Source organism: Pelodiscus sinensis, chromosome 7 (genome assembly GCF_052426305.1).
Source record: "Pelodiscus sinensis isolate ZL-2025 chromosome 7, ASM5242630v1, whole genome shotgun sequence".
NCBI lineage: Eukaryota > Metazoa > Chordata > Testudines > Trionychidae > Pelodiscus > Pelodiscus sinensis.
In genome coordinates this window covers 73,373,170-73,384,624 of record NC_143058.1, presented here as the reverse complement: position 1 = coordinate 73,384,624, position 11,455 = coordinate 73,373,170, and the positions used below count along the sequence as shown (strand labels likewise).

The window sequence follows — 11,455 nt, the reverse complement described above, 5'->3', positions numbered from 1 at the left end:
AGACTTTCCTAATTGTTAAAATGTTTTCATCCATTTCTGTATGAAAGATGTACAAAAATAACTGGCTGTACATAAGTGCTGTCAAATGCATAAAATACATTGAAAAAAATAGGTCTTTACTTTCAATTACAATAATCTTAAGAGTTTCCCATAATACTCAAGAGCAAGCTATTTTCATAACAACGGTCATTGAATTGATGGTATTAAAGTTCTTGTAAAGCTTTCTGCTTCTGTAGAGTGAACTTCTACCCAATTTAGGAGAACTATAATAAACAGAATTTAAAAATCCACATGAAATCACTTAGATTGAAGACCTAAGTCATTCATGTGAAACTTCACACAACTCTTATGTGTATGTATTCCCTACGAGCTGTACCTTGCATATCTAAGAAGGTGTTAAGAGAAGAAAATATATATACAATATACACAACTACAGAAGATCGATGTCTAACATAATTTAACAAATACATTAGAAACAACAGTAAATGAAAAGTACTCAGTTACTTACTTCATATTCATCAAATATCTGCCGATGATGAAAATACGCATGGGAAAATATTCTGTAAATCCTACGGCACACTGATCCTAGTTTGGCTACAGATGATTCCTTTATGCTAACCCTATAAGCATTAAGTCAAATGTTATAGAGTACTCAATTTTACAAATTTAAAGGTTGAATATAGTTATACATATGTGTACCCGTGTATTTACATTTTTAATTGTTTATACTATATTAATTGATCCCACATGAAATTCCAGCAGTTAGGTTTTGTGGATGACTGGTAACATTTAAATACTGTAATCATTATTGTTGAAATAATTTAGTAAAAATATTAAATTGGTTCACTCTGCACATATAAAACTGCATAATTTATACACATAAAAACCAATTGTGGCTTCTTCCCACAGATTGCCAAAATTTTAAATTTAAACTGGTAGGAACTAGATTCCCCATTTTTTGCACAGAAAGATGCAAACTGCAAACTCCTTCCCTGGCAGGACCACAGGGCTCCATGGAGGATCTTCCCCAGAAAACACAGCTTTTATTTTCCCAGTCAGGGTTCTATAAATTGGCATGGACACTAACTGAGAAAGTGAATTTGTATATTACTGAATCTTAGGCCAAGCCACTTTGTAGTCACTAGTGTCCACTTTTGGAACTGCACTAGTTTGTTATGGGCTTTCAGCAGAGCAGGTCTAATAGTACCTAGAGTCAACTCCCTCCCTCCTTTGATATGGGATTTTCACCACCGGAGACCTAGTGCCCTGTACCACTCAGGAAAATTCAACTTGATTAAACTGAATTGGTAACATATTTCTTTAAACCCTTCTGTTCTACCTCTAAAAAGCTGGTGGCAGAGCAGAACTAAAAGCAGGGCCTTTTCCCATATATTACAATAATAGTCCCGTGAACATGCTGCCACACTGAGTATTTTTCATCATATTTTGTAATATTGCATATGAACAATATTGTAATTTATTCTACTAAATATTGCATGAGAAACCATTTGTATTACCAATCATTATGTTTCAGATTTGTACCACTTGTGAACAAAATTTTCTGAATGTAAAATACCCTTCCCTCACCCCAAAATTAAAGACAATGCCTCTAAAAGTTTTACCTGCTAGGGAAATATTTATTGCTATTCAGAAGACATGCAGCTCCATCAAGCGTGTGCCTGGTGTAGTCTATTGCAGGACACTAACATGTATATTAGGAAAGAAAACAGGTATGACACTGCATCACACATCATATTTTACATAATATTGTCTGATACATCACAGAATCTCAAATTTCAGAACCTTCCTCCCACACAGCCATTTTGAATTCCCGAAGTTTCAGAGTTTCTCTAAGGGGTTGAGCCAACTTCTCCCCTCATTAGAGATGTTTCTGCCTCCTATATTTTATTTTCTTATAGCTCCAAGTATCCTTGACTGCAGGTTCTCCCTGTGATGGAGCATATGCACACGAGCAGGGGATCTAATTAAGTCTCTCTTTAGCAGCTTACATAACAAAGGTTCTATAATGGAAGAAAACTGCCAAAGAAAAAGTTAATCCCACCACTTTGGCTTCTATAGCTCACTCAAGATGGCAGACCATGGATTGCTCCCCCTCAGTTGCTCTGATGAGCAGGATCAGAAACCATGATCTTCCCACTCCTTAATTCTCCCCCCACTTCTCCACTAACATACACTATATCCCTACCTAGCTAGGAAAACAGAACAAACTTTTAAGAAAATTCAATTAGATAGGTATCTGCCTCATCTCGACTGAGGGGGAAAAGAGTGGTTAGAGGGAATCATTTGTTTTCAGTGGCTGAGTTTTCTACAGCCCAAAACATTAGTAGTGTACTGTTATTCAGAACGTAACACTCGAAGGGGTGGGAAGAATGAGAGTCAATGCTTCTTCCAACCCAGAAAAGGAAAAGTAACTAGACTCAATGGAATTTACTAGTGCTTAAGAAGAAAAATTTCTCCTATCTAAACCTTAATCTGCATATAGAACTTGCCCCCTTGCTCTGCATGCTATGTACCTTTGAGGTGAATACATAATGGTTATGTTTTGAAGAAGCCATTTTCATCAGCTGCTTTCAGGCTGCCAAGGGAAAGGGCTTACATATGCCAAACAGATGGAACACAAAAGCTGCAGCTGAAAGACCCAGCCTAACAGTGGTAGAGCCACATGGATCTACTCAAAGACGGTGAAGGTAACAAAAATCTGTCATCTAAGGGGTATACTCCCTTTTGAGTAAAAGGGGTCTAAAATACAGTTCACCTTGTAATCCTTTCATCTGATTTAAGCTAAAGGGGGCAGGACTTTGGGCAAAAACTAGGATAATTTTAAAGGAATACTGTGTTGTTATGAAAAACTAAGTACGAAGAGAGATCAGATAAGCTAGCTCCACTATTCTCTAAACCAATAGCCACCAGGAAAATCCATTTAGAAAATAAGAAAACGTAAGTCGGCTAACTGGGTGGCTCAGACAGGAGCTCAGGTAATGCTCCATGTACTTGAGCATTCAGATACAAAACTCTGCAACACTGTCAGAATTAGAAGATGAATTCTCCTTTGATCTGCTCTTGAGGAGCTAACCAGGCTAGCTTGGTAACCTAAGCTGCACAGCTGTGTGACCACGCAGCTGTTTTCTGAGCTCTGCTCAGAGGTTCAAAGCTGCCACACAGGCGGAGAGTCCTGTCTGCATGAAGAGAGAAAGGCAAAAACTCAGCACTCTCAAGCCTCCTGGGAAGAGGGAGATAAGGGGCTGACTGCATGGGACAGATGAGGGAAAGAGGGAGTGGATGGGTGCTCTCATTGGGGTGAAGTGAAGGCAGGGGGGAGTGAGTTTGTGCTATTAGGTGGGGGAGGGATAGATAATTTGTGCTTTAGTTGGGAGTTAGGACAGGACAGACCGCTGGTGCCTGCTAGTTTGAAAAGCAAGATTTTATCCCAGCCCCCACCTGGGATGGAGGGAGCAGATTGCACAGGAGTAGGTAGAGAAAAGGAGGTTGGTACTGAATCTGTACAGTGAGGTGCAGGCAGTCCTCTCTGTCTGTCTGGGTTGGTAGGGGAAGAATGAGGATTCTTGGGGGGAGGGGTGTGCCAGGACATTTGCATGATTACATTTCAAACAAAGTTTACATAGGTGTTAATGGCTTAAGGTAAGAAAGAAAAAGATTCTTTTAACCAAATTTTTTTGGAGAATTACAGATATCTAAAAGTCTGATCTTAATGTTTTGGGTTTTTTTTTAATCTTATGTTTATAATTAATACTGGTATACTGTATTGCATTAAGGCCAGATCTTTGCTATGTGGTAGAGTTCTGGCTCTTGTGAGTCAGAAGTAGAAAGTTTCTAGGTGTGATGCTAGTTATGTAGGATAAAACCTTATTTGCAAGCTCTTTGAAACATGCATCTGCCTACAAACCCTGAAGCCAGGTGTTAATTTGTTCTGGGACTTCTACTCTTTTGAGTTTTGTTAGTCTCTAAAGTGCTGCAGGACCATTCGTTGTTTTTTTAGTTAGGCTCTCTCTAGACTGCACTGTTAAATCGGAAAAAGATACATAACTTGCTGTATGCAAATTGTGTATCTTTTTTCGATATACTTTCAAAAAAGGCTTTATGATGTCTACATGACACCAAATTGTGAAATAAAGGCTCTTTAAAGCCATCCCTTATTCCTCGTAGAACAAGATTTACAGGGATGGTGAAAGAGTGCATCCGTTTTTTCGAAAAAAATTCGAGAAAGCAGCCACGTTCCTTGGACACGGCATTGCTTTTTCGGGGTACTTTTGGTATTCCAAAAAAGCAATGCAGTCTAGATGTAGCCTTACAGACTAACATGGCTACCCCACTGAGTCTTTGAGTTGGTGACACACAAGGTGAAAGTTTCAAGCCAGGAGAACTTTTATCTGTTTTTACAGCATGGACCCTAAACATTCCCCAGAGAAACTACATAAGCCTTAAGGCTTAGAGAATGCCTTTTACTCTCCTTTCCAGTGTGAGTAAATATTGTATTTTAGTCATGTTCTCCTTGCAAATACTATTTCTAGTTGACTCAGATTTGTTTAGCATCTTAAAGCTGAGTTATATGTGGATAATGTGTGTTTTGGTGCATTTACTAGCTTGAGTTGTTAGAAAGAATGATGATACGTGTACTCCAAGGGTAGTGTTAATTTTCTTTTTATTTGATTTCATATTAAATATCATAAGCATTGCTCCTTGTTAACTATCACTTATTTTAATATATTTTCTTCCACACATATGGACTGCTTAAAAGATCTTAAAAAAGTGTGTGTGTGTTTTGTTTGTATTGGTGGTGCACATCCATACACTAACTCCATATTGGTGTTGTACATAAGAAATTTCAATCCGCCTAAAAGACAATTCAACCTGCCTAAGAATAGAAATGTTAGAGGTAATACTGCTGGTAACCTATACTTTTTGAAGCTCTCTCTCCCTTTAAGGCTGTGTTCTTGAAGGCTGAATATTCAAGCTACATCTCATACTGTCTGGAGAGTGGCTGGCCCCTGAAGAGGGAAGCCTACCTCTAGTTTGTGTTGATTTTTCCACCACAGCAAAGATCACCTGAATATTCCAGTTGGTTTCCTAATTATACTCCTGTGATAGCTAGTTGAAGTGAATATACAGATTGTATCTCCCTGGTCTGGCACCCTCAAGACCTGAGTGGACCTGAACTGGGAAATTTGCAGGACCAGGGAAGGACAATGCATTGGGGGCTCCATTTTTCCCCAGGTAGCTCCACTGTTACCCAAGGCTCTGGTCTCCCCACAGTGCAGGGGAAGATCTACTTTCTCCCTGCCCCACGGCTTCACTGCGGCCCAGAGCTCCGCTCTACCCGCAGTAGTTTCGCTGCTGCCCAGGGTTTTGTCCTCCCGCTGGTGGCTCTGCTTTCTCCCCAGTGACTCGGCTACTGCCTGGCCTCTCCACACTCCCCTTTGCACCTTGCTGCCACCTGGGGCTTCGTGCTGCATCAAGCAGCTTTGCTGCTGCCTGGTGGGCTCCATCCCCCACCCTCACCCCAGCAGCCTCGCTGCCACCCACGGAGCTCCATGCTTCACTGAGTGGCTCTGCTGCCACTTGGGGGGCTCCGTGCTCCTCCTGGCAGCTCTGTGCTCCCCTGCCCAGCACTCACACTACGGCCCAGGGGGCTCTGCACTCCCCTCCAGCAGGCCCCACTCCCTCCCAGAAACTGGGGGCTCTGCATTCGTCCTGGTGACACTGCTGGCCTGGGACTCCATCTCGGCCCCCCTAGCCTAGCAATGCTCCTGGTCCCAGGCTCTATAGTTTATTCCTGTGAGCACTCACTAAGACAATGTTGGACCAGGGAAGTCTGGATTAGGGAGTTTCGACCAGTACAACATACTTAATGCATCGGTGCAAGAGGGATAATTATGGCCTTTTCCCCTCTCAATTTTAACCTTCTCTGGGCATTTCAAGCTGCTAGAAACAGTCTCATGAGAAGCGCATGGCGACATTTCTACATATTGCTCACAGTGTGGTAGAACAAACTGGAAAAGCAGAGAAAGAGCTGGAGAGTATGAAAATCCTAGTCTGTGACAGGTCATCACTGTGCCTGCCAACACACTAGAAAGAACCAGCATATAGCCTGTGCTGTAGCAGACCAAACCATGGAAAAATTATATGTATTTTAAAAATATATATATAAAATGTCAAAGTTCACAGAAGTTTGGGGGAAGTATTTAAATCATGTAGGGTTAATGACAGATGTCATTCACTGATTGACAAGGATTCCAAGATAATACACTATACATGGTGGGAACGGACACATAACACACTCATGAAGGGCAGCAAAGTATCAATTTTCCTTCTGCTCTCATCAACACCCTATTATTATTATGCACTGATTTTTAGATGACAAACACTATTACTTTGAGAGTCTAGAAAATAAGTAGTAAACTCAAGTAGTACTTTGTTCAGTTCTGGACTGCTATTTAACTACTTTCCAATTATTAAGAATATACAAGTCTGCTTTAGTGAGGAAAGAGGAAAAAATATGGAACCTTGCCTCTGCTAAAAATACTAACCAAGATCCTGGATGGTTCCTTTTTCTGATTTTGTATGTTCACTTCCAATTCCATTTCTGTTTGAGAAATTTTGTCGCCTATCCTCTCCCCCCAAACTTCTTTCTTACCATACTTCAAAGGGAACATTTCATTGTGTGCTTATTTAGCACCCCCTTCACCAAGAGCACATAACTTCTGTTGAAATCTGTTTAATTACTCTTCTAGATTGCCAGACAAAATGTGAGGGGCAAGTGGAGATCTGTACAAAACTTAATTGTTAAGGGAAAGCAGCTGCCTCCTATGCATCCTATAACACCTATGAGTTACTATGGAAGATGTGAGAAGCAAGCAAGGAATGCTGCTGTGAAGTTGCATTCCCACATGCCCCTTCTGTACCTGGATCACTGAAGAAAATATGAGCTTTTACAGATATTTTTCAAAAAATATCCTCCTCACCTCTTTGGGAGTTTTATGGGCTGCACAAAGAAAAATCCATTGTTCAGTTGCTGTCATTTGAGTGCATGTATCTGGGTGGCATTCACTCTGTTGAAACAATTGTTCAGTTAATAAAATACCAAGCAGAGAAAGCAAAATTTAATCATTTTTAATAATTTAACTGTAAACTGCTTAAAATAAGAAAAATATTTTAAAGCTACTTGATCAACTAAAGTCTTCTAGAATCCTAAAGCTATGTTCCTACATCATGATGGCAAAAAATGTGAATTAAAAAGACTTTGATGCTTTGTGAGCTACTATTATGTCTACAAATATAAAAACAACCTGCTCTGACACAAAAATTAGAGGACAAGAAAAGAATTACCTGAAGTTTGACAGCAAGTCCATTGAGCTCAAGACAGAATTGTCTAGAAATTTAAATGCAGTATTGTCAGAACAGTTTTCCCAAACAAAACATTTTTTCATAAACAACTTTTCATAAACTCTAAGGCTATGTTTACACTGGCGGGTTGTTGTGCCAGAAGTATGCAAATGAGGCTAAGCCTGGAATATCGCTGAGCCTCATTTGCATATCTAATGAGGTGTCATTTTTGCAGAAGAGGCTCTTGCGCCAGAAGGGGCTGTCTATGCTGCCCCTTCTTGCGCAAGAAAAACCCTCTTGCACAATGCCGTTACGCTGATTATTTTCAGGAATAACAGCATTGCGCAAGAGGGTTTTTCTTGCACAAGAAGGGGCAGTGTAGATGCTCCTTCTGGCGCACGAGCCTCTTCTGCAAAAATGGCAGCTCAGATATGCAAATGAGGCTCAGCAATATTCCACGCTTAGCCTCATTTGCATACTTCTGGCGCAAGATCGCACCAGTGTAGACATAGCCTAATGATTTTATGAATCTCAAGCATTTTTAACAATTACATTGGTTTCTTTGCAGGTGCAGAAAGCAGAAAACAAATTAGATCACATGCAAAAAAACAGTTCAAAATAATTTTAGCAGCTACAACATATTTGGAATCTTTGGATATATCTGTAGAATATACTAGGAACAAAAGAACAAATAAGGGGAGACTAAGGTGACAGGAATACTAAAAGAAAAATAAGAAAAATTAATTTATTATTGATTCAAAAGGAACTCATAACTATTTTCTCTCTCATTTGTCAAAAAGGATAAACTGAACAGCATCCTGGAGCAGAGACTAGAAATATAATATTTTCTTCCTTAGGAAAATCTACATTATACAAACTTGCTTAGGATAGCAATTCATGTTTAAGAAAAAAAAAGTTAAATCCCTTATACATGCATTGAAGAAAAACACATCATAAGGTGCAAATTGATCAAACTCATCTCTGCTATGTACCAGTGGTGGGAAACCTTTTTCCTATCAGGGGCCACTCACCTCCAGAAAAAAAAAATCAGTCCCAGAACACACACAGGCCAATGAGGGGACTTGGGGCTTCCACTAGACTCTAGCCTGGGGCCAAAATGGAGGGGTTCAGAGGGAGCTCCAGGCTGGAGCAGAGGGATGTGGTGCAGGAGGAGGTGAGGGCTCCAGCTGGAGATGCCGGCTCTAGTGTGGAGCTGGAAATAAGGGGTTTGGAGTACATGAGTGGGCTCAGAGCAGGGGTTTGGCTGGGGATGTGGGGTCTGGGTGGGAGTTAAGGTGGAGTGGACTCAGTGCTAAAGCACAGGGTTGTGGTGTAGAAGGGGGTTTGGGCTCTGGGGTGGGGCACAGGATGATGGGATTGGAATGCAGGAAGGGGCTCAGAGCTGGGTGTGCAGACTCTGGGAGGAAGTCTGGGTATGAGAGGGGGTTCAGGACTGGAGTGAGAGGGGACTCAGGACTGCAGGAAGGAAATGCAGGGCGCTTACCTCAGGCAGCTCCCTGTTGGTGGTGCAACAGGGCTAATGCAGGCTCCCTGCATGCTCTGGCCCCGTGCCACTCCTAGAAGCTGCCAGCGTGTCCCTGTAGCACCTGGGGGAAGGGGGAGTGGCTCTGCATGCTGCACTCATCAGAAAGCCCCACCCCTGCAGCTCCCACTAGCCACAATTCCTGGCCAAAAGGAGCAATGGGGGCAGTAACAGCAGGTGAGGACAGCACACGTAGCTTTCCTGATTGCCATAGACCAGTGCTCGCAGCTCCAGCCCAGCACAACGGAACCAAGACGCAGGGCTTCCGGCCCACAGTATGTGGAGACTTTCCACAGGTAGGGATGTAAAATCACAATTTAAAATAAGACAAAAACAAGTTTTTAAAATCAATAGGAGTTTAAGGGAATCCTCAGAACAATGAATTTGGGACCTGGTAATTTGAAAAGGTGCAAATAAATTCAATTTTTAAGATTTCAAAACTATTACTATAAAACTGTTTAACACAAAAAACCTACAAAAGAAAAATTGCTCTAAGTCATCAACAAAGATACTCTGAATCTCATAGATAATAAGTATTAAGATTCATTATTACAATTAATCTGGGAAGTGGGTTGCACAATTCTACATTTTGAGAAAGCATGAATTCTTACCGTAAATGTTCATACTTCCATACACCTTCATCCTGGCCTTCAGGAGGTTCCAGGATTTTGTCAATGTTAGAACAGTCTGCCCTTATGTTTTGCTGGATATACTAGGAAGAAAAAGGATTAATCTGAAAGTTTTTTAAAGATACTCAGGCAACATATTTACAATTGCTCCACAACTTTAGTTACCTTTGATCTCTTACATTCCAAAAAGAAGGAAGTAAATGCAAGTTTCACATATTCCTCCTAGCCACTATAGTAAAGATAGCAGCTATTTCTTCCTTTAATCTAGCTGGAAATGAGAAACTATGTTGATGAACCACAGTAAGATTACAAAAAAAGTAGTAACAGGTGGAGAGGGAAGAAAGCTGATGTCCCAAAAAAACAAAAAAAAACAGTGAGAGAAAAATATGTCTTCCCTGAAAGAGATGTAGTAAGAGTAGCAGTGAGTTTTACCAGACAGCAATAAAGCCTGTTCAACTGGTTAAACTGGACCCCAGGATTCATGTGATTTCTACACACAAAATTACTGTATTAACCAGTACACACTGATGTCTATATCTGTATGGTTATTTTTGTAGAACTATATCACAATCAGGAAGAGAATGTGCCCTGTTCTTACATCCTGCCAAAAATCATAAGATGTGTGTGACTAAACTTTCCCATGTGAAAAATATATTTATTAGTACAAAAAATACCTGTTGAACAGCTAATGTGCTATCCATTTCTTCAAAGGATTCATCGGGCCAGTTGTAAAAATCCTATGGGAAAAAAATTTCAATTTTAAACACATTTCATAAATGGTGGTGGGTAGAAAGCATAGTATCTGCAGCAAATTCTGAATGCTCAATATCAGGAAACTTCAACCTGCTGTAGGAAAATAAGCTATGCAGTTTCAAATAAACAGAAAATTACAACTAGAAAGAGCGGAAGCAGACAAAGTTGCAAAGGACTTGGTGGGCTTGATGCTTACCCTCTCAAAACCAAACTATGAAATTTACAATAAAGGACTTACCACCTATCTTTCATCTCTTACATTTAAAGCTAAACCTTTGCTTGACTTACTGTGCCGTCAATTTGTAAATGTCATCTCTTCCACTCCTTTTTACATGCTATGAAGAGCCAGAACTGGTTAATACTTACAGACACCCCCCCCCCCCAAAAAAAAAAAGAGGTTCAGTGTTCTGAAGGAAGTGGCATTAATGAATTCACATTATCAGCAAGAGAAATGAGGTTCTTCTAGCAACACCTTTTGGTTTGAAAGCGGGGGGGTTGGCCTCACTCAACCAAGACATTGACCTGTTATTAGCTCATAGCTTGCCTGGTTTTTTTCCTCTTTGGCTCATTTTTCTCTCAGCCTATTTTGCTAGCAGGATGAGATGCCATTTAAACGCTGTCAAATGTCTCCTCGGCGGCGGCGGCCTGTCAGCGGCCGGGGAAGCAGCTGGCCCACAGGAGGAGGAGGAGACAGCGCCTCAGAAGGGTGGCCATTAGCCTGGACAACAGGCGCCCCGCGGCACCTCGGGGCACGAGGCGGGTGGGGAAAACCCGCTTCCCCGGACGAGGCGGGTCCCCCTAGAGCTCTGGGCCGCCAAGGGGCCCCCTGACGCCTCTCGCAGGGGATGGGGCGCGCCCGGCGCCCGCTCAGCCCCGGGGAGGCTCCAGGCGGAACGGAGCTGCCAGTCCCCGAGGCCCGGCCGGAGCGCGCGGCGGGACCCGCGCGACGGTTGGGCAGGCCCGGCCCCTCGCCCCGCGCGGGCACGAGGCGGTTGGAGCGCGGCGCCTCACCTGGGCCTTGGTGCCCGGCCTGTTCCGCCTCAGCACTGCCGTCCCCTCCGCCATGACCATAGTGACAGCGGCGCCGGGACCCGGATGCGGCAGGCGCTGACGAAGACGGGGCGGGGGAGGGAAGGACCAGGCGCGGTGGGAGGGAGGCGCGAGAGGC

The 11,455-nt window shown here is 42.3% G+C and overlaps 2 protein-coding genes across 3 annotated transcripts in view; one reads left to right on the top strand and one right to left on the bottom strand.

Annotated features, from left to right (window-relative positions):
* RFTN2 (raftlin family member 2) overlaps positions 1-7,003 on the top strand; it is an 84,974-nt gene extending 77,971 nt beyond the window's left edge. For both annotated transcript variants that reach the window (XR_003088305.3, XR_012905399.2), the window contains one exon: positions 6,771-7,003. The gene's annotated coding sequence lies outside the window, so the exon portion shown is untranslated. The remainder of the gene's footprint in view (positions 1-6,770) is intronic.
* Positions 1-11,455, bottom strand: part of MOB4 (MOB family member 4, phocein) — a 15,615-nt gene extending 4,160 nt beyond the window's left edge. The window contains exons 1-7 of the mRNA XM_075934253.2: positions 11,299-11,455; positions 10,209-10,271; positions 9,517-9,617; positions 7,366-7,408; positions 7,002-7,088; positions 1,623-1,702; positions 509-620 (exon numbers count right to left, since the gene is read on the bottom strand). Of these exons, the coding sequence (XP_075790368.1) occupies positions 509-620; positions 1,623-1,702; positions 7,002-7,088; positions 7,366-7,408; positions 9,517-9,617; positions 10,209-10,271; positions 11,299-11,358 (546 nt within the window). The 5' untranslated portion in view covers positions 11,359-11,455. The remainder of the gene's footprint in view (positions 1-508; positions 621-1,622; positions 1,703-7,001; positions 7,089-7,365; positions 7,409-9,516; positions 9,618-10,208; positions 10,272-11,298) is intronic.